The sequence below is a fragment of the Aspergillus oryzae genome, chromosome 1 (assembly GCF_000184455.2).
Source record: "Aspergillus oryzae RIB40 DNA, chromosome 1".
Taxonomy (NCBI): Eukaryota; Fungi; Ascomycota; class Eurotiomycetes; order Eurotiales; family Aspergillaceae; genus Aspergillus; species Aspergillus oryzae.
The window spans coordinates 5,091,967-5,118,552 of NC_036435.1; the positions used below are offsets into that span (position 1 = coordinate 5,091,967).

Sequence of the window (26,586 nt, forward strand, 5' to 3'; positions counted from 1 at the left end):
ATGGTGGATAGCCTGTCTGGCTATCGTTCCCTTCGCGATGAGCCATCGGTGCAAGGCTGCCGTAGCAGCGGAGCACGCGGCTAGCAATTCATCGTTCGATAAGAAGACGACCGTTTCACTGCCGGAAAGCACCGATCGGGATGCGACGCTGCACTCGAGACAATCGAGTACGCGGGAGATTGTGCCCCAGAGTCGGAGGGAGACAGCTGAGTCGATTCGTTTGGAGCATGTTGCGTATGGACCGAGTTATCCCACTCCGGGGGTGAGGGGGGATGAGCCGTGATTGTTTGGTTTATATTTCCATATATCTTGTTTTGTTGTATTCTTGATAGATTGACATTTGGTAATCCGAGTCCATACTCTTGTTGATGTATTGGACCTGCGAGAATTGGCGTGCTTTACCCGGTTTATAATGGACGACATTTAGTAAGTGACTCTTGCAAGACGTGCAGCCGGGGCATGGTGAGTATAGTCAACATATTCTATTCCATGCCATCGGACTCACATCACCATCGTTCCACGTGATATTGCTTTAAAAAAATTCAAAAATATTCCGAATCTTAACGTACAGTGCACACTGGAACTCAAACATCAAGAAGAAGAGAGCCCCGAGAACAATGGAGAAATAACAAAAGGAATTGAGAAGAGAAGCTTATCTTAGAAATATGAACATAGAAAGTAAATTGGCAATTATCATTCATATCCAAGTCAAGACTTACAAGTTCTAATCAGAGCAATGCTGACCACAGAAAGGACAAAAGTACTGGGCCCCAGGAGTAAGATCGGCTCGCCAGCGCCTCTCACAACTGGGGCAAAGATACCCCAAATCTTTCTCGCGAACAAGCTGTCGCACCTCGCGAATGATACTCCTATACCCGCTGTCGTCGAAGCCAGAGAACTGATCCATATCCTTTTGATTGTTAACAAAGCCGGAATACTTTGAGTCGAGTGTGGGAGACAAACCATGTGATTCTCGAAGATAGGAAAGTTAGCCTCACCATCGATGGTGGCTGACTCCTCTGAGACAATGCACGACTTGAACATCGGGATAGTCTCATAGAAACACACAATCCGGATCCGGGCGCCCTCGTCCTTGCGTCTTTCTAGGAGATTGTGAAAGGACCGTCGCATCTCCAGTAGCTCCCTCGATCGTGGCTCCAAGAGACCAAGAATTTGACTGTTAACCGGCTTAACCATATTCAGCACTCTCATGTTTACAAGGCACTCGCCCAGTGTGTAGGATGACGCACACAAGCGCAAAAGAGAGACGAATGGGTAGGAGAGAAATGAATGGAGTTATGAATTAATATATATGATTAATTTTTCCCTCGTATCTGATGATAGGAGTGATTCTTCATTACTGTTAGACTCAAAATCAACTTTTCACAGTATCCCAACAAAGACAGGAAGAAGACATTTCCCTGGCACCTTGGTACATTTGGCCTTCCAAAAAGAGCCTATTTACCGATGTAATTCGATGACCGGTCCAGTGTACACATGTCGGGCCCGGAAGACATAGTAGATCAGCGCCAGGATAATCGTCCCGATCGTGCCGACGACACTGAAGTTCATCGTCGTTTTGTCAACGGACATCTGGCTGGGCCAGAAACTGAAAAACACCACAATGATCATGTAGATGACAGCGTAGCCATTGATCAAGGTGCCGAAGATGCCTCGAATGTGAAATGGTCCCCACATCAGCTTGGCACCAGGTACGTTGACCAGCATGTCCTCTCCGTCACTATACAGAGAGATTTCACCCGTGCAACGACGGTAGAGAAGTAGGATTGCGACAATCAGATAAGAAAGATAGATGCCTGACACCGCCATGGAGATGATACCGTTCAAAGCCACAGCGGATCCAATGTTAACGAGTCCCAGCAGAGCTGCGACGGTCATGGTGAGAAGGATGGAATAGGTCGGAATGCATGTTCGCGGGGAAACCTAATGAGAGCAATGGTCAGCTGGGGTCGATCATTGGAGGGACTCATTGCCAGGCATCAAACGTACCTTACTCCACAAGCGCCAGCCGGGTACCGCGCGATCTCTGGCGAACGACCAAAACTGTCGCGAGGTGGCCGCCAGCATCCCAATGACTGAACAAACGGCGATGATGAGCAGGACCGAGCTCATTCCCAGCGCCCCCGAAATGGAATCGGTGGCCTGGTAGAAGATTTCAATGAACGGATACCCGGTAGGCGTATTGAGGGCCTTGTCGACGTCTCCCATGCAGAAAAGGGTGGCGATCAACATAGTAAACCCAAGGGTACCGTTGATTAAAACACTCAGAAGAACCGCGCGCGGGATTGCGACCGTGGCATTTGCGACTTCTTCCGCCATCTGCCACCGTTAGTCTTGCGTATTTCATCTCCAGAGCACCCAGGCACTTACGTGCACCGCCGCATCACCACCCGCAAAAGCAAAAACACATCCGGTCATGCCGACAAAAAAGGCCAGCCCGTCTGTCGGGAACCCACCGCTGTTCACAAATTCCTTGAAAACCTCCTGGTTGGACTTATGGTCGGCCATGTACGTCAAGGGGATCAGGATCGCGAAATATCCCAGGATATGAACGACTAGAACCAGAGTCTCGAATCTGGGAAGCAACTTTCCTCCGACGATGTTGATCCCTAGAGCTAGTAATATCGCGGCCCACATGATTAGGGTGCCTTGCCATGGCTTGGGATCATAATGTTCGTGCGCGAGGGTCACAACGCCCTGAATTTCCGTCCCCGCCAAGAAGCTGGCACTGGTAAAAGCAGACATCCAGCCAATGGTTGTCACCCAGCCTTTGTAAGATCACAGTCAGTCCTTTCTAATTCTGATGAAAACCAAATAGATACACCTACCGGTGATGTAACTCAGGCATTTCATCATCCTCGGCGGGGAAAGCATCGCACACCAGTGATATTGCCCTCCGGACGTTGGTGCCCTACTAAACCATCAGTGTCTTGGTTCATAATTCAATTGATCTTGAATGATTCTGACTGACATGGAGACCAGCTCCGAAAGCACCGCGAAGGAGCATGCTGTTCCCGTCCAGACGAAGATGAACGAGTAGACCGCGCCCGCTGGACCACCACTGGTTTCTATTAGTATATCGCGTTCATTGGTCAACGATTGGGGAACGATGGAGGTACGAACTTTTGCAAAGGGATGAGGAAGGTACTGGAATGCACACGTTAGCGATCACTATCTATTGACTGGAAGGCGCGAGACTTACCCAAATAACCCTTCCCACGTGGCGAGAATGGTACAACTGAAACCGAGACTCGACAAGATTCCGAAGGTTCGCTAGCAATGGGAAGCGACCGTTAGTATACTTTCGGGGGTATCTTTGCTTTTTCCACATCGGAGACAGACCTTCAGAACGGGTTTCTTTCCCAAGCGCGCGAGCTCAGCATTATCGTGATCCTTTGTGGAATAACCACCCGAGATGCGGACCTCGTTATTGGCGGGTACGTGGTTTTTCAATTCATACGATGTCATTGTGACTGGAGTTCACCGTGAGAGTAATCTACCAGAGGATCCGATCAATCGGGTTAGTCAATGTGATAGAGCAGTTGATCCGTGCATGAGTGATGGCAATTGGGTTGTTTGATAGACCTCGAACGTATAACAGATGGCTATTAAGGCACGAAAGAGGTGTTTGGGACAGGTCACTTACCACAGTTGACAGAACGAACAGGAGGAGAGGATCGTTCGGTTTGCTCATGGGAGAGTTGTTGTGGCCATGATTTATTTCCCCCTCCGCAATGCGATCAGGGTGACATTCACTGTCAGGAAAATTAATTTGGGGATGTCAAAAAGTCCCAGGTGTTACTCGGACCTTATGCTCGAAGGCCACTAGTGCGCACCGGTCTGAAAAATTCTGATTGACACGCCAGGATTGTAATGAATGAGTTGATAATCATCCTGGTCAAGTCCAACGGCCAGACCGAGTTGAGTGGACAGAATCCCTGTCACGCTAGAGAGGAATCCATGTCCAGTCCACGCCACGAGGGGTTGAGACATTTGTTTTAATCAAACTTGCCATACAAAACAAACATTCCTCCTCACGTGCCTCTATCTTTGGTATTTATCTATTTTTCATGTATTGCACATTTCTAGACGATCAACTTGGTATATATCCAGAGGAACAACGTGTAAACATTAAGACTCAATAAGCCTTCCGGGTCACGGGCGGAGATTAAGTTAAGCGTGACCAATGGACACGCCATTCCTCTTGGCCATGGCAGCCAAATGTAACCAACCGAACCAACGTTCCGACTTGCCCCGTGGTAAGGCGGTCGGTAGTGCCCGCCGTGGGTCTTTGCTTTATCTAGAAATTAATTGAGGGTGACATCCGTCCAGGAAACTCGGCAATGGTCACGCACGCGACAGGCCATCAAACTTTATATCACTTTTCTTACGCAGAAGACAATCTCGAAAACCACCTAATTTCCACCGTCAGATAAACCCCCCTGCTGCCAACCTTTGACTAACAATCAAATGGCATTCCTCCAAATCTCACCGACCCATAATGCTTTTTCTCGGCGGACCGGGGAGTGAAGGATGATGTGCAGGCGCACTGTGGGATAAGCGCAAACCAACTTATACAAAGAATCGAGAGACGCTCTCATCAATTCACCCTCTCCCACAATAATCACCTCCTTGTCAATGTAATCCACCACTCTTGACAGCACTTGCAAGGTCTCCTGATCGCCTGGAATCGCATCCATGGGTCGCTTCCTCCACGATAAAGATCGCAGAGCTCCCATTCTCAATGTAGTCAACTGGTTCCTCCTCGTGGTCGCCGTCCTCAGCGTGCTCACGAGGCTCGGCACGAAGCTGTGGATGTTCCATCGCTTCACAAGCGATGATTACTTGATTATAGTATCCCTGGTACGTCTGACGGACACGCTGGCGACAGATCGAGGCACTGAGCTGATATATTCTTGCCGTCCGGGATAGCTATTCGCCATCGGAGGATCGGTCAGTATGTCAGTCGCCGTCCACAACGGCTATGGCGATCATGTTGGGGATATCGACGCTTTGCACTGGGAAGCAATTCAGAAGGTGTGCTTTAGACCGGAATCGGCCGCATGCGCTAGCAGGTGAAGGAAGAACTATGGCTGATGGGATCTCGTCCGCGAAACAGGCACAGTATGCGGGATTCCTGGTGTTTACCTTAAGTCTCTACTTTTCGAAACTATCGCTGTCAGTCTTTATCCGCAATCTGACGCCTGTATCTCGAGACCACTTTCATGCGACCATCCTGCAAATTCTGTTGACCATCTGGGCGGTTGTTGCACTCTTTGGCAGTGCCTTCCAGTGCCAAGCCTCGCGACCCTGGGATACTAGCGGCACATGCATTGATCTGGTAGACCTCCCCTGGCTTGATACACTAGTCGAGACGTGCTGACGGTCCGACCAATCATGGTGGCTAGAACGCTTGGCAGTACTATTTCTGCGCCTCCAACATCGTGACCGACATCTTTATCATCGTCCAGGCGCTGGTGCTGATCAGTCGCATCCAAGCGTCGTTCAAAAAAAAAGGCGGTGTTTGCCACGATCTTCCTGTCCCGTATTTTGTGAGCGACTCCGTTTTTCGAATGCTTTCTGGGGTTTACCATTGCTAATCTTATACGCCTGTCTGTAGAGTCATCCTCCCATCAATTGCCCAACTTGTGTTGATCCACGATGTCGCAAACTCCCCCGATCGAAGCTTTGACGACTACGGCGTGGCCATTGCCGTCGAGACGGTCCAATGCGCGAGTATAGTCACCGCCTGTTGGGGTCAACTGAAACCATTCTTGAATCAACTCAAGTCGAACGGACTGCGCATCCAAGGAGTGGAGTATCAGAACACGTCCGCCAAAGCGTCTAACCCGCTGTCCGAGACCCGAGACGATCAGTCGCGGCACACGGATCCGAATCACTTGCACAACGGTCATGAGCTCATCCCCATCGCCTCCGGTCAGGGGAATATGACCACGGTCTCAGCGTCGCGGGCCTGGGACGCCGATAGTCAGTCGAGTCAAGCAGGAATGATCCGGGAGACTCGGACGTGGAACGTCAGTGCGGCTCGGCGCAGCGAGAGAAGTGATAGTTTGTAATTTGATGGCTGGTCTATCACAACCCTTGTATTGATGGCGTTACGCACAAATAGTCTCCAATGTGAACGGATTTACGAATGAGTTGAATCGCTAACAAGGCGTCGACCAAGATAGCCTTCCACGATATCTATAATTGCTGTAATCGTCAAGCCACTGGGTAGTACAATAGAATCAGTAGTGCACATATGTATCACCTAATGGCCTCGATGTACTACCCTACTAGATCTGACCCGGCAACGGTAAGAACTATACTTCCTACCAACCTTGTTATTGGTTGAGTAGAATGCAACTAATACTATAACCACAGGTGATATATAACCAGTATATTAAATCCATATAATCATGGCTTAGCATCGCTATATTTCCCTACGGTTCCCAATGCTATTATCTTCAATAATCCAACAACATAACCAAGCAACAAGCAACATCTACATACCATACCTGATAGATCATAGCTGTAGATATACCGAATCTCAATCCATATACTGTTTCCATACTACAGCTCAAGCCGTCACTCACGTGTATACTTATTCATATATCTCATCCCTATGTCACTGACACCTTCCACGCTTCTGCCTAGCTTCAATGCAAAGTAAGTCACCTAGAATCTTAGCTTCCAGTTTCACAACATCGTGGTCATCATGGACTCTTCAGTAGCGCAAACAACATAAGAAGACGGCGAATACCTCAACAGTAATCAACAACAAACGATACCTCCTGGCAAACCACATCGCCTCAGAACTACCTCCAGAGCGACAAGCTCCTCTCTTCATCCGAAAAGACATGGACAAAGTAGGCGCCATGATCAAACTTTCGAAGCGCATAAGTTCAACCGCCTCCGCGGACACAGAAAGCATGAAGATGACTGGTGAACACCTTACCAAAGCCCCACCGGAGCGTCTCTTAGAGGACGAAAGGGAATATTCTCCAAGAACACCGAAACTGCTGGGCTATGGTGGACCGGAACAGTCCCCAGAAGACGAATATAAGGGCGGATATATCCACACCTTCGCCATGGCGGGAATGCCCGTGGGCGGGTGATTATGCATGGGGGCTTGATCGGACTCTGGGGCGATTGATCTTTAACCTTCGGTGACGATGATCTTGGAGTATGTGTGAGTGGTCCTTACCCCCCTTCGACTCTTTATTATCTTTTAGGTTGATAACCGGAATACTTTCAGGAATGTCTGGGTGTCTAGACCGGTCTTTCATCGAGGGATGCTGGTAAGTACCCTGTGACTGAAAATGGGCATGTGCATGTGTTCACCTTTTTGTTTGTGAGAATCATGATTGGATTTTATAGCCTAAGCTTCGTGACGAATTTCGCGTGTGCCATAGATGCCCAGCCCGATCGAGGGCCATGCCACCGAGGACTCGGACGTCGTTTGGGAGTCAGGCGTCGATATATGGCATATGGACTTTTAGTTTGCGCGGAGGGAAGGAGCTCGTTTTAGGCGTTGATGCATTTTCTTGTTTTATTCCTGATATTAATTGGGCTCATGTGAGGTTGATAGCACAATAGCTTGCACATCACATCTAGGTGCTACAGCAACTTAAGAGTGAATCCTTCCTAGTTATCACTTTTTCTTAGAATACTAATATAAATTCGGCAGCGGCCGACGAAGCTTAAAAACATATAAATGAATGGAAAGTTTTCAATGCCCAGCAATATACACCCAGCAAGCAAAGACCTTCAACTTCTACACCGCCCCGGCGATTTTAACTCCGTAGGTGAGACCTCATGAGCGAGCGTAACATCCGTCGTTACGACAATTCCATGTTCAGGGCTATCACCACGCTTTTGAGGGGTAGCCTCAATGATATGCTGCTGGCTTTCAGCGGAAGAATCCCGTCGTCCGCCATTCCACGCCATGTTAGACATCTCATACGGATGCACCTCATTTGTAGAATTGAGCGTATTGAACTCCCGGCTTTGTCGGGAGGTAAATCTCCCCGTCCGGGTTTTGTGGGTCGAGCTATACTTGTTGGCGTAGTTATTTGAGGATCCGTATGACTTGAACCATCCGATGCGGGTGAAGAGAGGTTTGATTCCCGGTGCGCAGACGATGAATGCCGATACGAATCCTTCGCGCGAAGCCCAGCCGAGTGCGGTGGGCAGGTGATCGATGTCTCGGACGGAAAGATACGCGCGAAGAACGGCGCATATCATGACGAAGATGCCGGAGGAGAATAGGGCGACGAGAACAATCTTTTGGGAAAGGGGGATTTTGGCGTGCAGAATGAGTGGAATCGGGACACACATGATTGCTAAATCATTCCTAAAACGAAGGACTGATGAGCTTTGTTTCGCGAGGAAGGAGAAAGATCAAGTGAGAAATGATAACATACACTATGCTTAGAGCCTCGATGAGGATATAGTTCAAGGGGCGTAGTGTACATTGGTCTATGTTTTCCTTAGCCTGACACAAAGGTTGGTTTCTTATGAGCAGGTCACACTTACCTCCAGGATATGGTTTAACCTGCCAGTTCTTACGTATAGGCATGCAGTCGAACAGGTGAAAGAAAATTGATATAAGGAACGTGCAGATAGTAGCACCTCCCACTATCATAGTCAACCGATGTTGGACGAGTCCCATCCTGGTGATGTGAGTATTATCACTTCTTCAAGACATTCCACTGTGCAACTTACGTGAGCCGGTTATAGAGAAAGACGAGCACGCCCTTGAAGGCCCACACCATGCAGATGTAGGTAATCCAGGCAATGAAGGCACATATTGATCCTTTTCTAATTCCCGACACCTTCTCGTCCGGGATCAACTCTGCTGTCTTCTCGTTCAGGCCGATATTAGACCCATACACATCTGGTTTACAGTTAAAAGGCATTCGAGATGCAGATAAGAAGTCAGGTGCGTACCGATGCAGTAATACAAGGTCACGGTAAATATAGTCCAGCATATCTGATGAATCATTAGCCGCGACCGTACATGAGTTAAAAAAGTCCAACTCACCATCGCAAGCAGCAGGCAGCCATCATCCCAGTAAAAGCTGGCCTTGCCGATAGACCACCGTGCATACAAACGAACTGCTATGACCACCATGCCAATGGCCCATTCAGCAAAGAGCTCCGCCGCTACATTGTAGGCCATATTCAGGTCTTTCCTCTCGTGTTAACGACAAGGGAGCGCGAAAGTCATACGATTGTGGGATTCACTCCGTGGGTTACCGGCAATTGGGGGACCCAGAGTCGGTCTAAATGGGCGGCATCACCAAATTGGCATTCAGTATCGATGGGAACGGAAGTAGAAAAGTAAATAGAGCCATAGAGGATAACCCCCGATAGAGACAGACCAGCAGAAGCGATCACAGACCAGTCCCTACACCCTTGTCCTCTTCAATGCAGTGGCTGAGACTATCGAACTTCCCGTGTCTAGTCACCTGGAGCGTGCCGAATGAGTTGGGAGTTAATACGTTAGGAGTACAGAATTAGGGATTGAGGAATAATATTCCGAAGAGATCGAAGCCCTAGGCTACTCAAAAAAGACCAACTTTTGGGCGATCGACATATTGGCCCTACGCCGAAACTTCATCCAGAGTATATGCAACGACCGAAGCGTGTCAATCATGCAGCGCCACCCTCCTTTACACGAAGGGTAATTGAAGCGACCGTCTTCGGGTGGCGGACTTCGATTTGGAATCAATGGAACCCGAAAATATCCAAATCCTCCTCATCATCTGCCGTCCCATACTCCTGAAATTTTGGAAGTGTTGGTATCCTACTCATAATCCGTTTCACTTAGCGTGACAACTGGGAGGTACAGTCTTATTACTCATAGCAGTCCACTTCATCCCCCAACGAGAGACCAATTGAAGAGATGATCAGACAGTATTGTTGGCTTCATCGTCGAGCCACCATAGATCATTTTCGGGTCAAAGCCTGGGTGGAGACACTATACCCACATCACTATATGTAGAATAAAAACCTAATGCATAAGGGGGCCCGTCATAGGGGTCCATTTCGTCTCGGAAGTTGGTCTGTCTTTCCTCGGCGATTCACCGGGGCTTTAGTTGAGGCTGATATAGTGCGACTACGGACGAATAGGTCACGGTGTCGGAAGGAGCACGAGTAGGTCCCACCACTTTACTACAGTGGTGAATATCGGGCATTGGCCATGGTGTTCCAGTTCAATTAGCGGCCAATGGGTTTGGTAGATTATGGTAGTGCAAGTGACAATCGATAGTATCAATAGCCTCAGCAAGCATTCCCTGAACCAGCCAAAGGGCCCAGGCCAAGGGATGAGCATACCGTGTAATCTGATGGAGGCGTCGTGTCGTGCTTAACAGTTCCAACTATAGACAAGGTTGATATGCCTCGGTTGGGGCCATTCGTTATCTGCAATGCGCGGGTGGATCCCGCCCTGGCCTGCGAACCTTAATACCCTGTGATGCTTCCATCGTTGACGCGGCGGCGGCTTCCCAGAGGCGATCCCAGGTGGGCCCGTTACGGAATATTGCTTCCTTGGTTCCATGCGCCAAGCAACCACGGCAACGGGTTACCAAATGTGTCAAGGCTCTAAATCCTTCGGGCTCTGGGATCCCCCTGAATGCTGTGCAGACATTTCGGCATTTTGAATCACAGACAAGCAATCATGGCAGAGTCTCAGCAAAGCTTGAGAGACATTGTATATTAGTATAAAGCGGAGTCTTAAGAGAACCACTGTATAGGGTAAAACATACCATCGAGTATTCCAAAAGTCTGTTGCGCAGGTCACATTGTGAACCGTTCACCCTTTACGACACGGGCTGATGAGCAAGCTGGTGCACGCAACGAACGTCAGAAGTCTGTGGGACTCGACGTCTCGTCATGCGCCGCATGAGATGATTGGCGAGTGACGGTCTAGCATCAACTGTCAGGTTGTCGAACAGGCAAGTGGATACACATCGTGCATATAGTATCCTATAGTATAGGAATAGGTTGGATAGTAGCCGTTAGAGTACTGCGTGTTTATCATATGAATAGAGGTCTTGCCTTCAAATTCTCCCCCTGCGAGAACTCGAGGATTGACCACAGAGAACATCATGGACCACAACACAATTAAGAAGCTCCTAGTAGAGGTTCAAGCATCGCTAGATGTTTATCAGTCTGACCCCACGGATACTTCTCGGGTCGAGGCCCAGGAGAAGGCGCTCAAATTGGCACGCGCATTAGAAAAGCCTCGCGATGCGATCTTGAAAATTGCCTACTCTGTGAGTTTGTGTTAATCAATTATAACCGTTCGGTAGTAGGCCTAACTATGTGATTTCGATCAGCCAACCGTGGTCATGGCGGTTAAGGTGGCTCATGACTTGAATGTGTTCCCAACTTTGGCGAACGCCACATCCCCCGTGCTGTTGAACGAGCTTGCGGTCCTGAAGCCCGCAGATCCTTTATTGGTTGGTTAGTATACAACAAGGTTCACATAGAGACAGCAAATCTGTTGACTCAGAAGGACTATTTCGATAGAGCGTATGATGCGTCTCCTCGTAGCCCATGGTTTCGCTGAGGAGCCAGAACCATGTGAATACCTCCCTACGGCCCTCTCCAAGGAAATGACCCAGCGGACGTCAATCGGTGTCGTTGAGTCCCTGTATGCATCCCTACCCTGTTGTCTTTCTTCGACCTAACCATCGACACAATAAAAGCTTCCTCGAGTTCCTTCCCGGCATCCAGAAAGTTCCCGAGTACCTCCAAGTCATCGGATACAAAAGTCCCGAGGATCCCTTGTTTGCTCCGCTGCAATATGCGCACAACTTCAAGCAAGATGGCTTTTCCTGGCTCTGCGAGAACCCTGCTGCCCTCACCCGCTTCAATGCCTTCATGGAAGGCCAGCGTGCGGATCGTCCTCACTGGGCCGACTGGTTCCCCATCCCCGATCAGATCCTCGCCAGTGCTCACAAAGGCTCGGATGGACCCCTTCTAGTGGATATCGGTGGCGGTCGCGGACATGACCTGCTCGGGTTCAAGCAACGGTTCCCTGAGGCGCCGGGTAAGTTGGTCCTAGAGGATCTGCCCACGGTCATTGAGGAGGCACGGTCCGCCCTCGATCTGGAAGGCAACGGCATTGATGCGGTTGGATATGATTTCTTCGCTCAGGAACAGCCCATTAAAGGTAAAGATCTACTCTCGGTTGCGAATACCGTGAGGTTTACTGACAAAGGTCGATTAAAGGTGCCCGTGTCTACTACTTCCGGAACATCTTCCACGACTGGTCAGACGATAAGGCGCGCCTTATCATCAAGAATCTCGTCCCTGCCATGGAGCGCGGCTACTCAAAGGTTCTCATGGAGGAGTATATTATCCCCGATAAGAACGCCCGAGCACTAGAGGGAATGACCGATATTGCAGTGATGGTCTTCTGCTCCGGACTAGAGCGCACACGCCAGCGATTCACAAACCTATTGGAGTCTGCCGGTCTGAAGGTGACTAAGTTCTGGACCCGCGAGGGGGATGGACAGGGAATCATTGAGGCGGAGTTGGCCTAAGCTTGTGGCATGCTATCGCTCTCGCCGATGTGTGAATGTCAGTTTGTAAAGACCGCCACGTTGAGGAGTATGTCTAGCTGATTATGATGATATGCACTAATCTTGATTGACGTAGTATTTTTTTCATTCCTTACCAGGGGTGGAAGATTTAGTTGTACTCGGTATCTGATAAGGAATCCCTCTGGCGCGTTGGTGTCACACGCCGCTCACTAGGTCCATGGGCCTAACTTGAACATGCCTGTTGATCATGCACGTTGAATTCCTTTGGTGACCGGATGCTGCCAGCGACCCACCAGGCCTCGGCATTGAAGATGTCTTCCTGTCGCAACCCTTGTACTATGTATGTCACATCCGGCTTCTACCGTATGAGCTGTGCCAATCAAAGGCTTGTTTCCCACATAGCGTGGATCCAGAGCCCCCCATGCTACCATGTTCGCAAGGTAGACCCTGGTCATCCTCAACGTATTGACCAACTGCTGGCAACTTCGAAGCTTTATTGGCTAGCCCGGGTTCGGCCATGCAGCATCAAATCCAGTATCAAACCCGGACGACCACGTTTCATCGATGAAGGGCCATTGCATCATTTCCGTCTCAAGTTCATGTGGATCCAACATGACCTGTTCACTAAAGGTTATGTTGGCATGGGCTGGACACCCTGTTGGACCATGATTTTGGGGTATGGTGGCATCCCTTCCAGATGTATCCCGCCTACGCGATATAGAGATATCATGACGAGGACGCGAACAACGGATATCTCCATACTCATCCAGTGTGCTGGCTAGAGTGAGATGGCCCGGGCGGTCGCCAGAAGCTGTGTGCTCGTGGTTACTTTTCGCTGTTTCGTAGAATTTGCTGGCCTCCTGCACGGTTCGCCACTACTAAACGGTTAGCTTGTTGAACTGACCCGGGAAACCAGTCCAGTATACCCAGCTATGGCCGACTGGCCAGAAGTCACAAAGTCGTTCCAGATATGCAAAATTGCCTCTTTTCTCTTGCTCAGCCCGCTCTTGGCCCCCTGGGTAACCTCGTGGCGAAACAGTGCCGTACATGTTGATATGAGCGGCGACAAAGACACTGAAGCCGGCGTAAGGAGTAATTACTGATGCACCGGAGGCTTCCAGAGCAGACAGAATGCCACCGATATTCTGGGCCGCTTCAAACAGCTCTTCGATCGCGGCCTCGCACCAGGTGGATTCTTCCAAGTTCGTTGCGACCCGTGGATCATGATTCGGGTCATGCATAAGCTTTAGACTCGATAGCACGCGGTCGCGATGTAAAAAGAGGACGCTAGACGTCGCAGTTAGCCTTGGTACCAGTGGGTGTATAATTCAATAGTCAGACTTGCCTCATGAAATAGACCAAGTTGATGTAGGCGAAAAGCTCCCCGTATCCTAGCGCCACATGTGCTTGGGCACTCGTACTTGGATACCGGACCGTCACGTCCTGCAGGGATCGCCATTCATCCAATTCCTCTTTGAGATTTTCCCATGTTTTCTGCGGCGATAGCTCGGTGTTCAACGATGATGATGTCCGGCCGCGACGGCTTTCGTTCGCAAAGCGCAGGATACGCACAAAAATGTCGAAGCCGCGCGTGACGATCGTCAAGCCGTGATCAATGGTCATCGCAGCGGAAAGAGGAGAGTCTCGGGTGAGGTTAGCAGGCATCAGGCGACGAGATGCTCGCCGACCAAAATTGAAATCATGGTCACCAATGGGTAGTGGTACCGATATCTGGCGAAAAGATAGGGCGAAATGTTGACGGGCACCAGAGCTCAGCTCACAGTCTTGGGCGAAGCAGCACCAGTACGTGCGGACTAGCTGTTCGTATTGAATCTGGGAGGCATGAAACTCATCCGGATTGTGTTCCATACTGTCGTCTGCAGTCTTCAGGAGCGATTGAATCATGTATGTGGCCATTCCTGTTCGTGTGTATGAGCAACCTTCGATTCAGCTGAATATGCGAGCTATATACTACCTACCGCTGTACATCCACGCCTTATAAGGGCGGCCCGACCCCCATTCGTATAACGAAACGATTACCAAAGATTGTGCCAAGTAAAGAGAAGGGCCTTCAAAGGCCCGATGAGCCAACTGCACCCGCGCATACTCGGCGTATATCTCTCCAGGTTGCAGCTGATGCTCCGGCAGGAATCGCGCACAGAGGGCGAGTAATGAAGCCACGAATACCGAATCCACCGACGAGGAATTCGTAGAGATTTCCGCAATCAGTGATGGGTAATGAAGGAAGTTGGCCACAGGAAACTTTTTGCGATAGATGTCACAGGCATTGATGAGTACGGACGAGGGAATTGAAGCAATTGGGTTGGAAGATGTGGCAACTGGACACCACTGTCTGCCATTGTTTCCGTTCACCGGACAGCTTTCTGCTCCCGACCTAGAGGCCGGTCTTGTCTTTGACTGAACACGCAATAAGTCTCGTCTGGGGCGCAAAGGCGACGACCGCGGGTCTGTGAGTACACAGGACTGGCGATTGAGGCGTTGACATCGCCGACAGGGAGGGTGGCCGTCATGGACACATTTGACCTTTGATTGCCTGCAGTGGAGGTTACTATCTACTCAATTGAGTTTATCTTATCACCACCTACCGACAGGCATCACAGGATATCGAAAGACGCATTATCGGTGTATCTCATTGGTAATCTGTAGATCAGTCGGGAATGTCAAGATTATTTGATAGGTAGCGTGGTTTCTGTGTCGGGAATGTCGGGAATGATGAGTAATCTTGAACTCTCCATTAGTCACGCCGGGTCTTTATCCCGATCAAGCGGTCGGTCACCGAACTTCAAACCACCCGGCAGAATGATTTGAACACCCTGCCAGTTCCATCCCTGAATCGTGTATCATTCGCAAGGCCCCGGCTTGAAGCGCAATACCTCCATCAAAAGCGATTTTTACCGTATCGCAAAATTTAGCCGAGAACCACACCAGAGTCTCGCCATTGTATCATTTTCATTTTCATCAGAAAAGGCAATTTGGGTAGATATATCGATGCTGTAATATATAAGGCGGAAATCCATTTTCACGGTCGCAGGTTCATCGTTCGTGATCCAAAAAGCCGCCTTCCTCTTCGGCCAGAACTACGGAGTACACGTGAATGAGTCAGGTGACTGGGAAGGACAATGATGGGACAATCATGACCAGTAATGAGACAGTTTATATTGTTAAGATCTTATATCAATTCGATCATAATATAATTCAGTACTTTTAATAAGTCCTCAGAGTCGCAATGTAACTATTATTTACTAGTATACCGATCTAGATCCTGTAGTGCTTCGGAAGGCTTGAGTTTATTTATATATATATCGAGTTTTAATATGCGCATAACTGTGTAACAGTAGAGAAGTGTAACGTTCAGTTGATTCTCTTTGTGTATAGACATTCTTATCTCCCATATGTAGATCTCATATCGTCTTATATTATACTAGGTTATGGCTTAATAGCAGAACTAGACTAATAATTCTGGAATACGGTATAGGGTGAGTGCCCCGCACTAAGATCGGAAGAAGGAACCTTCAGCCAGCCACAAAATATTAGACCGGCGCTAAGGATTCGTACTAGAGTCCGGCCTCTCTCATCAATGTATCTACGTGGCAACGATCAAGAGGACTCGACCTAAAGGCCAGAAAAAACTGAGCATCAGCAACCACAGATCGTCATTAATGTCTCTCAAGGAGTACTTCTATATATCATAATAAGTATTACTGCATTACAATAATAACTAGGGCTTACGCACTAAGGCAAAACGCCGACCTATAGACATCAAGGTACTCAACATTGTTCAAGTGTCTGTCTGCATTCAGATGTACACAATGCAATAAGTAGGTACAACCCCTAAGCTAAGAGCCCGTTTCTTCATCCTTCAAGTTGTCTCGTTGTCATATCACATAAGCCCTTGGACAGCTTAACGTTGAAGCCATTCAGTGACCGGTGTTGCTGGCCCAGAGAGGCGTGCCCTTGTACAGAACAACATTACCGTCATTCTGCACTGCACAGATGGTTGTGCTGTCGCCCGATGGAGCGGCGGTGTTGGTGTGCCAGATGGCAGTGCCGTCGTGAGTGCTAAATAGTAGCATCCAAGTTAGCCAAGAAGAGTCTTAAAATCAAACATACAATATATTGATGGGGGTTGAAGAAACTAGAGCACAAAAGGGAAGAGATATGGGAACAAGGTAAACTTACTACATAACAAGATTACCGTCCTCTTGCATGTGGATACCCTTGACATCGTCCCTCTGGTCGGCTGTGTTCTGGAATACACATTCCGCGTTCACGTAGACCGCGATCTTGCCATCGTGCTGCATTTTCAACTCAACCTGGCCATTCTGACTCCAAAGGCTCTGGCCAACTTCGAGCCATTCACCGTTACCAAGAGTGTTGGGCATGTTGATAGAAGGTATAAGGAAATAGAGATGAAAAGGAAGGAGACAAAGCGATCGATGTGCTTGAGAAACTGGAGTGTTGAGTGACCATGGAGGGGGTTTGATGGCCTTTATATATTTCCATCAGACAACCTTTTGCCGAGTATTCTGCCGATTTCAACACCGTGCGTCTTCATGTTGTGCTGTTCTCGCAGGACAGACGACGATCAATAGTCCTGTGTTCAGCTCTTCACTCTCTATTCAGCTCGTGAAGATGGTTTCCTACTGGATCCGATCTTTTTCAGCTCCACTCATGCGGTTGTCTGTTGCGGGGCAAAGAGAGGCGTAGCTGAGCAGTATGCTAATCACTACAACGCTGAGAGTCGTCTTCTGGAGCATCGTATTTCCGCCAGCGAGTCATAGAGTTGAACTACTGCAGGCCACCAGACAGTGTGCCTAGGGCGGAGTTTTCTATCCAGTACCATTGGACGATCACATCGGGACTAGCATTTTCGGCTATGTCGATCGCATGCCCGGAACCTAAACGACATGACAATTCTTATGTCTTGGACTGGGTTAGAGTCCAAAAGGTGTGATATCTGTTATGTAACAAATTTGGCAGTAAATCGGTGGAGAAATGAGTGCCGAAGTCATGGCTAACACAGTACTTTGGTGCACAGCCGCTTCAAATTAGTACCCACTGCCCCGCACTAATCTTATCTGACTGGAGAAAGGAACAAAAAGCTGAAGAGCATCTCCGATGAGGCGGTGGAAGAGACTTTGTCCATTGGTTCTTGCAGTGTGTGGGGCAAGGCAGCGATGCATGTGCTGAGCGCTCCGTGCGAGCCATATACTCCATCTTCAATCGGTCAGAGACCGGATAGCAGCGGAGACAAGCTATCTCAGGGTTACAGCTCATCGCTGGTAGAAGCATGTCACACGGAGGACCTTTCTATCCTTCTGTCATATTGCCCAATCATCAAAGGTTTACCGGCCGGTCTGCAACTACGGAAAAGAAGTTCCGATGCATCCTGTGCAGCACAACAGTAGAAGACGTGGCAGTAGCCAAGGGCCCAATCAAGATATTCCTACCAACATACCAAGTCGATACTAAATGCATGACAGTGCAGAAATGAGAGGATTGAAGTACGGGACAAGTGGGCAAAATCACAACTCCCAACTGAATGTACAATCTATGTTACTATTCTTTATTACCCTTTACCTGAAAGGCTATAGGCTTTCAACTAACAATTTAATACCGACGACATTATGACCGTGAATCTCTCCGTATGTGTATGTATTTTTGTCACTCTCTGCTAGTTCGAGCTCAGGATAGTGCGTTTGGTCCTATGCCCGCCTGGCTGCTTCCAACTCACACGGTAAGCCGCATATCCAGCCGACACTGTAGTCATCGCTGTTCAGCCGATGACCTGTGGTCATTTCCTTTCTTCGTCGTAGTACATCCAAATAGCTCTGGTGGCAGAAGGATAATCTGGAACATCAAGATTATGGTATCTCAATGTAAGTTTGACAGAGATGATCGGGACTCAGCAGGGAACGCCAACTCATCTTGGTTAGCGCCGGCAGCGGCCCGAACTTATGTTAAATAGCTAATTATAGGCGCTCTGCCGTAGCCTGGATATATTCCGAGTATTTTACTCTTAATAAACTATAGTAAATATTGATTTGAACCGTAAAGCGACACAATTATAAGGCCCTTTCTGGCGGTACGTGATCTGATTGACGGTCCGCCTTTGGAACTCCATAAACCAACGAATACAAGATGTATCATATCCCCATCAACATTTGGCCACTTTTTAGATTTCCTATGAAGCATTGCACATATGCCAGAAAGGCAGACTGTCCACATAAATTCATGGAGCACAACACTCCCGTGGTCATTATATATCTTCATTTCTTGCATTCTAATTATTCTAAAGGAATGTTGATTCGGAAGGAATATATACCAACATTCTTTGCTTCTCCCCAGTATGTCCTGTGCATTATTTCAAGTACCTGAATGGATTACACTTTTCTGAGTTTCCTTGCTAGATCGCAGATGTTACGATCCCGACCGGTACACTGCCTAGGAAAATGAATCTGTAGGGAGAATGTTTCGCCAAGGAGGCAGTATCCCGTGTCATCTTTAGCGGCGGATTAGCCGCATATCTGAGAGGGCATCGGCAAATAGAAGAGGTAGATAACATATTGGCTGCCGTTAGATTGGTGGAAGGGTCAGGACCGAAGATCTTGCTAGGTAAACTGTTACTATCGTATTCCCTTGGATCGATTAGGCAAAGTGGTCAATTTATGTCTAACCTGTTAGTTATAGCTAGATTAATTGAATTGTTTTATTTAGCCACAGTCGCGGTATGACTAGAGAGATAATCGAGGAGGAGTGCTACATGCTCCATATTAAGATGAAGGCGGAACAGCCCGCCGCCTACCAGGATCCGAATTTATCCTTCTTATCTACAGAGCACATCAAATGATTAGAGGAGATCTATTGGTCCTATTCTCAGCATACTAGTCAGATGACACTACGGCTTGGGAATAATACGCTAATCTTCCGTCAGCATATCAACAGCCAGTAACTAACCATCGTTCTCATCTCAACATCCTGCTGTTGCCTGTGCACGTGTATGCAAGATGAGTGAGCAAACTATCATTCCACCTCCACCTCCCAAGTTCGACATCTCGGCAAAGGATCTAGAACAAAATGCGAAAGACCTAATTGATTACATTCAGCAAGCGACCGCTCGTCTGATTAACTCCTGCACAGACAACACCACTGCCGACTTCGAGACAATCATCTTACCGTTAGCTGGCATCGACAATAAGGTCAAGTCACGAATACAATACATAGCTCTATTTCAAGCCATTTCTCCTTGTGTAGATATCAGGAAGGCATCTTCCGCGGCGATAAATCTTGTGGACAAGGCTTACCTGAGCATATTTCAGAATGACGACATCTTTCGATTGGTAAATCGCGTACGAGAGCATGCGTCGGCACATTTAATGGATGAAGAGGATACTCGGCTACTTAACAAATTCCACTGGATGTTTGTGGAAAACGGGATGTATCTGACAGGCAAGAGCCGGGAGCGCTTTACCTGGATTTCTCGCCGCTTGATCGAGCTTCGTGTCAAATTCATGGAGACCCTCGGTACAGACCCGGGCTGCCTGTGGAAGAGCAAAGAACAGCTAGTTGGTGTGCCGTTGGATAGACTGTCGACCGGAGCAGACGAGGATGGCCATGAGGACTTGTATCGAGTCCCTCTCACCAAACCAATCACCAATCTCATATTATCCGAATGCCGGGTCTCGGAAACTCGCAAGGACGTTTTCTTGCACAGCAGTACCCGATATAAAGACAACGTGGAAATCTTCCGGGAGATTATCGTTTTACGTGATGAATCCTCTCGTCTGTTAGGATTTCCCTCTTTCGCGGCCCGAAAGCTGTCGCAGCAAATGCTAGCCTCGCCTGCTCGCGTGGATGGTTTCTTGCAGCATCTTCACGACGCTTTAAAGCCACTAGCAGACGACGAGATGCTGGAGCTACAAGAGCTAGCTAAAACCCGCGACCCAATTCAACTCTGGGATTTTGACTTCTACCATACGAGAATGCTACAAGAGCAAAACCATGTGGATCACGAATATATCTCACAATGGTTTCCTGCTAAAGTGACTATACAACGCATGCTCGGGATATATGGGAATTTGTTCGGCTTGCAATTTGAGAAAGTTGAAGCTTTGGAAAGCTTTCATACTTGGCACCCGGACGTGGATCTATTCTCCGTCTGGGAGGAAAACAAGTCTTCTTTCATCGGGTATCTATACATCGATGTCTTTCCTCGTGATGGTAAATATAATCATGCCGCCAATTTCAATATTTACCCTGTGTGTTCGGAGCAGCCGATATCATCCATCCGTCATCAATATTACTGACTCCGTGTATAGAGCTATTTAAACACCGAAGGAAAACAGACTCCAGTGGTAACGGCTCTGGTGTGTAACGTTTCCCGGGCCGAACCAGCGCTATTAAGACACACAGAAGTCATTGCAATATTCCATGAGCTAGGACATGGTATATACACCTCATCTCAACTATAGGAGTGAATCTAACGAAGCGTTATAAACAGGGATACACGACCTAGTAGGCAAATCAAAATACGCCATATTCCATGGTCATCGAACAGTAGCCGATTTCACCGAAGCACCCAGTCAATTGCTGGAATACTGGTGCTGGGTTCCGAGTTGCCTCCAGAGACTCACTTGCCACTACTCCTACGTCTCCCAGGAGTATCACAAGCACTGGTTAGATGGCCAAAAAGAAAAGGATGTAACACAACCTCCTATGGAGATTACCCTCGACCTGGCTGAAAACCTTGGGGCTACTAAGCAGCTTAACCAGGGCATACTTACTCTTCGACAAGTAGCGTTCAGCAAGTTCGACATGCAGATACATCATCCGGCTTCGCATCGCGATGTGGAGACTTTGGATATTTCTGAGCTCTATAATTCTCTACTAGAGAATACGACCGGACTTCGTGGGCCCGGAGATGGTTATGATTGGGGTAATGGCCATGTCACTACCTCGCATTATGTCTGGGGTCAAGAGGCTAGTTATTATTCATACCTGTAGTAGGTTACACTATTGTATACTCCGATGTCGATTTCAAGTGCTGACAGAGAGATAAAGTACCCGTACACTAGCAGCGGACATATGGTCATCGTGTTTCAAGATGTCTCCTTTGAGTCGGGAGGCAGGCTTACGGTATCGACGGCAGATCTTGAATAACGGTGGTAGTAAGGATGAGCACAAAGCGGTGCAGAATCTTCTGGTGAGGGTGTCCACCCCGGAGGCATATTTGCGGGATATTGGTTGCCAGCTCACCCCTCTTCCCTTATAATGACAGTCTAAAGGAAAGATGCGCAGGGAGGCTAAAAGAGTTGGTCGACGTCTATTTTATTGTTGTTCTAATTCATGGACAGATAGGAAATGGCATCTCAATAACGTAGGAATATAGCACTGGCGGCCCGATATGGCTCCGAGCACGACCCCGTGTTGATCATGGACACTGTAGGTCTCTTGTAAAGAGCTGCAGAACGGACTATCAGCCAGGAGCATCGGCTAGATACTGCCTAACACTGTTTAGAAAAGAGAAAAAAATTAGGTTCTTCTCCCCCGAGCCGGAATCGAGCCAGCGACCTTCTGATAATAGTGGTAATCCCATTACAGTCAGACGTCATATCCAACTAGACCATCAGGGGTTTAGAGACTACAATAGCTCTTTCTAGATTGGTTATTATTGGGTAAGTTATGCAGAATTGCAATGCTAATCCATCATATTGCCCGCGTGATCAGGTCGAGTCCTCGAGCTGATGGATGGCCCACTCGTGAGAGAGGCTGAAACATCAAGCTCCCATGTCAAAAACATTCTGAGCAGATATTAAAGTCGAAGCAGGTCTTAAACTTGTAGTAGACTTCGTTGGCGCGCAAATCTCGAATGCACACATCACAGTACCTAGAAGGCTCACCCAGCTTCACCAGAGAGCCATCCACCTGGAGATCACTCTCAATAGCCTCGATATTATGTTCTTTTGCCCAGCGAACTATCAATTCAACAATTCCAGCGTCCCCACATCTTGCCGCCCACCAAAGTAAAGTTTGATCTAACCCATTCTGAAAGTGAATGGAGGAGTCTGCGAGGGTGATCAACCGTCCGACAACGTCCTTGTGCCCGTTTCTGACAGCCATAAGTAGAGGTGTAGAGCGATAGTGATCTTTGATTTTCGCATTGGCCTTATGCGAAAGAAGGGTATTTACTACACAAAGGTGGCCCCGGGCAGCAGCTTGAAACAGTGGTGTTCGGTTCAACCGATTCAAGGCATCAACATGGGTGCTTGATGCCTGAAGGAATATCTCAACCACCTTCACGTGGCCATCATATGCGGCTACATGCAGTGAGGTGGTTCCTGTTATGTCACGATTTGTAAAATCTGCACCGTGTTTGAGAAGTAACTTGACCACCTCAATATGGCCATAGGATGAAGCAAACATTAGCGGCGTAAATCCAATATCAGTCTACGCCTCGATATTAGCACCCCGTTCAAGAAGTAGCCTGACCACCTCAATATGACCCTCTGTTGAGGCGTACATTAGAGCCGTATGCCCATTAGCACTTTTCGCCTCAATATCGGCACCCCGTCCAGAGAGTGCCTTGACTACCTCGGCATGACCTTCAAATGAGGCGTTCATTAGCGGTGTCCATTCATGAATATCCTTTGCCTCAACATAGGCATCACGTTCAAGAAGTAGTATGACTATTTCAATATGGCCGTCAAGTGACGCTAAATGCAGCGGTGTACGCCCGAAATTGTTCTTTGCTTCAATATCTGCCCCAGTTTCAACAAGTAGCTTAGATACAGCAGGGTGGCCTTTGCTTGATGATGCTGATAGAGGCGTGTCTCCATATTTGTTGGCATAATCAATGTCTGCCCCCCACTTGAGAAGCAGTTTTACTACCTCAATATGTCCTCCGGCTGAGGCTGCATAGAGAGGTGTTATTCCTTTATTGGTTGCAGTATAGATGTCTGCACCGCTCTTGAGGAGTAACTTCACAGTCTCAACATGCCCTTGGTAACAAGCCGTATTAACTGGAGTGCACCCACCGCTTTCGGAGGTGTTGACATTTGAACCGTTTTCTATAAGCAGTCTGACCACCTCTGTGTGGCCAATGTGTGACGCTGTATATATTGGTGTCCATCCGTCAATATCTGCCATCGTGACATCCGCCCCCTGCTCAAGGAGAGTTCTAACAATCTCCAAATTCCCCTCCTCGCTGGCTACCCCCAGGGGTGTCTGTTCATCATAGCCCCTGTTATTTACGTCAGGCTTGAGCTCGTGGATTAAAGAAGCCACAGAATCTGTCAGTCCAAGCCAGGATGCGTAGTACAAAGGGCCAGCTGTTGCGACTCCACATCTTGCATTCCTCTCCACGGCTTTCGTGTCATTTGCGTCAAACCACGCCTTCCACAAAGGCCAGTTTGGGTTTTTTGGATCAAAAAGTGCAGCGACGGAGCTCCTCAACTCGGTGTCGCTCATGTTGCCCAGCTCGACATGTCGGTACCACGACCCAGCCGCATATTTTCGAAAGGTGCTTAAAAATTCTTCGACCTGTACTCCGGACGTCCCAAGCCAGGCTTCTTGACTATTCACAAAGCGAAGGCACTTCTTGGCAATTATCGTATTCTCGATGACCTCGGTAGATGAGCTGAACGTTGAATTAGGCTGCAGAACTTTGCCTTCGATGGGAAGATTACGGAGCAGGTACTCCTTCACCGAGAAATGTGTCAGATGTACCGTTTTCAATCTGACATCGCTCTTATCTTGAGCGTCTCTGACTTCTAAAAATGACCCACAGAGCTCTTTTATCTCGGTATTCACGTAGTACTCGTCAATACTGTCCGGCAAATCATCCAGTAGAAGTTCATCATCATCTTCGCTGATGACTAGTGCTCCAGATATCTCACTAATTGTCAGCGGACGTAGGCTAAATGCAGTCCAGCGTAGGAGGGAGATAGCGCGGGTTCTGTCCTCCTCTGTAAGTCCCATAATCTTCATCCAATTTCGTTCGAATATGTGTTCGATCCCAGATGGAGTAGAGTTGATGGCTTGCTCAAGCTTTCTCTGGCTTTTGCCGCTGCGCAGAGTGTCTTGCTGCAGCCTGATCCATAAGAACTGTCCATTACAGCGATCCGCTAGTTTCTTTGTGATCTCGTCCTTTGCTTCATCGGTCTTTGTCGACAATTTCTCCTCTACAATACTTCTGCAATACGTCAAGACATCGTTTTGAACATCCTCAGGTATGATCCGATGCTCAAACACCGGGTCATAGGGACTCTCGTTGGAAAGGCCACGTCTAATCTCTGGCTCATCCCGGCTAACGATCAGGATCCGCGTAGATGTGCCTGCGGTCGCTCGTCTTAAGGCTCTAAGAAAGCTGGTAATGGAGTCATCGCTGTTCCCGGACCAGGATCCTTTCGCCCAATCGCATTCATCCAATCCATCCAGGGTGAAGGTGCACTCGGGGATGGCTGATACAATCGCCCGAAGAAGACTGATAACGTCCCCACGTGCTGCTCTCTGCCCTTGTGTCGATTCCCACTTTTTGCGAATAAATCCGAGCGCCTCCGTGTGAAACATCAGCTGAGATAACCATGATCTCATTGCCATAAAGGGGTCTCTGCGTTCGAAGTCTGAAGAAAAGAAGAAGTGGGCAGTAGGCGTGTCCGATGTGAGCAACAAATATTCGGTTATCTTCGCACACAGTATAGATTTTCCAAACCCGGCAGGACCATTGATCCATAGAAACTTGGCTGGTCCAGAGGGAAAGTCGGGGGAAGGCCATTCGAGAAACCAGAGCCGGGCTAGGACCCATTCGCAGGAGTCTTCGACTCTTCTTTCCACATATTCCTCGTAACGCTCATTTTAAACGTAATCACCCAATAGCCAGGTTTGTATGTGCCGTCTTGTCTCGACTTCACCCGTGAGTAAACATTCGAGAGTCAGGGAGGAAGGACCTATCTACCTTCATGGTCATGTTCAATTCGCTCTATCAGCTGTTTAAATTCCACAATCCATGACCCCTCATCTCCAAATTTGCCTGGGTCTAACAGTCAGCCTCTGAAGGTACCGAAAATATATCAAGTATGTTTCTTACCCCTAGTGTCTCTCGATCCTTGGCCCCTCTCACCATTGACAGGGACCAAGCTATGGAGGTCGTCCACCAGCGATGAAAACTGCGCAACCTGTGCGATGCGTCTTTCCTTGCCCCTTAGGGCCCAGTTGAGTCTTTGTCTTTTTGACCCACGTGAGCTGAGCGAATAACCGTGCTTCGTGAGAATTGGGCCCTCAGATGAGCCAGTCTCTACTCTTGATATAGTAGTCAAGGAAAGAGCTTGCTCATGCCCACAGATATCCTTGATGGCTAAAAGCAGGTTTTGAATATTTGATCGTGTTCGTGGATCGCCGAGAAGCTCGTGGTGCTTACTCGATACGCTTTCCTGTTCGACTCCCACTGCTTCGCCCCAGTTTTGTAGGCGAAGCTTCTGCGCCTCAAATTGAGCGGTCAAACAACGCGACTCACTCCCAAAGTCCTTCCATGCATCATGCTTCTTAGCCACGTCTAGGCAAGTATTGAAGAGCCCGAATAGTCCTACGACCCCGACCGCAAGGCCAACGGGCTCCATGACTGTTCGTTAAATATATGAACGGACAAGACAACCCACAGATTGGGAAAGGGAAGTGTGTCATGAGCTGGCTGACCGCAAGGCTGTCAATCGACTTAGCGCGGGGAACTAGGCGGCCCTATCATTGGTTAATGGTGGATGGGCTTTACTACAGTTATGCGCAAGAATATTCAGTCAATATAGGCTAATTATACTCGGTACCAAGCCACAAAGACTATATATTACGCAAGTATAAGTGGTATACCTAAACTATGGTGCTTATAAATTTACCATCTTTTATATGATCCGACAAAACAATATAATAACTGGGAACCTTATGCAAGTGCCAGTCCAGATTGACATTCTAAAAGTATCTCCTCAGTTGTCTTCTACTA

General features: G+C 48.3%; 9 protein-coding genes and 1 non-coding gene across 10 annotated transcripts; 3 read left to right on the forward strand and 7 right to left on the reverse strand.

Annotated features, from left to right (window-relative positions):
• Positions 1 to 115: 115 nt before the first annotated feature.
• Positions 116 to 3,489, reverse strand: AO090005000509 (uncharacterized protein; the record flags this gene model as incomplete). Its single annotated transcript, XM_023234072.1, has 8 exons — positions 116 to 206; positions 1,466 to 1,944; positions 2,011 to 2,340; positions 2,392 to 2,789; positions 2,850 to 2,932; positions 2,993 to 3,082; positions 3,224 to 3,294; positions 3,364 to 3,489. The coding sequence occupies 8 exons, from the start codon at positions 3,487 to 3,489 to the stop codon at positions 116 to 118; spliced, it is 1,668 nt and encodes a 555-aa protein (XP_023088985.1).
• Positions 3,490 to 6,683: 3,194 nt separating this feature from the next.
• Positions 6,684 to 7,139, forward strand: AO090005000507 (uncharacterized protein; the record flags this gene model as incomplete). The annotated part of the gene is made up of 2 exons (XM_023234073.1): positions 6,684 to 6,690; positions 6,793 to 7,139. The coding sequence occupies 2 exons, from the start codon at positions 6,684 to 6,686 to the stop codon at positions 7,137 to 7,139; spliced, it is 354 nt and encodes a 117-aa protein (XP_023088984.1).
• Positions 7,140 to 7,791: 652 nt separating this feature from the next.
• On the reverse strand, positions 7,792 to 8,361 carry AO090005000506 (uncharacterized protein; the record flags this gene model as incomplete). The annotated part of the gene is made up of 1 exon (XM_001817510.3): positions 7,792 to 8,361. One exon carries the CDS (start codon positions 8,359 to 8,361, stop codon positions 7,792 to 7,794), a length of 570 nt encoding a protein of 189 aa, XP_001817562.3.
• Positions 8,362 to 11,135: 2,774 nt separating this feature from the next.
• On the forward strand, positions 11,136 to 12,578 carry AO090005000504 (uncharacterized protein; the record flags this gene model as incomplete). Its single annotated transcript, XM_001817509.1, has 5 exons — positions 11,136 to 11,303; positions 11,367 to 11,493; positions 11,560 to 11,683; positions 11,739 to 12,205; positions 12,265 to 12,578. 5 exons carry the CDS (start codon positions 11,136 to 11,138, stop codon positions 12,576 to 12,578), a joined length of 1,200 nt encoding a protein of 399 aa, XP_001817561.1.
• Positions 12,579 to 13,913: 1,335 nt separating this feature from the next.
• Positions 13,914 to 15,216, reverse strand: AO090005000503 (transcription factor domain-containing protein; the record flags this gene model as incomplete). The annotated part of the gene is made up of 3 exons (XM_001817508.3): positions 13,914 to 14,497; positions 14,558 to 15,132; positions 15,185 to 15,216. 3 exons carry the CDS (start codon positions 15,214 to 15,216, stop codon positions 13,914 to 13,916), a joined length of 1,191 nt encoding a protein of 396 aa, XP_001817560.3.
• A 1,300-nt stretch (positions 15,217 to 16,516) lies between these two features.
• On the reverse strand, positions 16,517 to 16,981 carry AO090005000502 (uncharacterized protein; the record flags this gene model as incomplete). The annotated part of the gene is made up of 2 exons (XM_001817507.3): positions 16,517 to 16,658; positions 16,779 to 16,981. 2 exons carry the CDS (start codon positions 16,979 to 16,981, stop codon positions 16,517 to 16,519), a joined length of 345 nt encoding a protein of 114 aa, XP_001817559.1.
• A 2,625-nt stretch (positions 16,982 to 19,606) lies between these two features.
• AO090005000501 (M3 family metallopeptidase) lies at positions 19,607 to 21,870 on the forward strand (the record flags this gene model as incomplete). The annotated part of the gene is made up of 4 exons (XM_023234074.1): positions 19,607 to 20,857; positions 20,918 to 21,044; positions 21,100 to 21,601; positions 21,660 to 21,870. 4 exons carry the CDS (start codon positions 19,607 to 19,609, stop codon positions 21,868 to 21,870), a joined length of 2,091 nt encoding a protein of 696 aa, XP_023088983.1.
• Positions 21,871 to 22,141: 271 nt separating this feature from the next.
• On the reverse strand, positions 22,142 to 22,231 carry AO090005t00007. Its single transcript has one exon. It is a non-coding gene; the product is annotated as a tRNA-Tyr (tRNA).
• Positions 22,232 to 22,388: 157 nt separating this feature from the next.
• Positions 22,389 to 25,321, reverse strand: AO090005000500 (uncharacterized protein; the record flags this gene model as incomplete). The annotated part of the gene is made up of 3 exons (XM_023234076.1): positions 22,389 to 23,045; positions 23,088 to 25,219; positions 25,309 to 25,321. 3 exons carry the CDS (start codon positions 25,319 to 25,321, stop codon positions 22,389 to 22,391), a joined length of 2,802 nt encoding a protein of 933 aa, XP_023088982.1.
• A 345-nt stretch (positions 25,322 to 25,666) lies between these two features.
• AO090005000499 (uncharacterized protein) lies at positions 25,667 to 26,212 on the reverse strand (the record flags this gene model as incomplete). The annotated part of the gene is made up of 1 exon (XM_023234077.1): positions 25,667 to 26,212. One exon carries the CDS (start codon positions 26,210 to 26,212, stop codon positions 25,667 to 25,669), a length of 546 nt encoding a protein of 181 aa, XP_023088981.1.
• Positions 26,213 to 26,586: the final 374 nt, after the last annotated feature.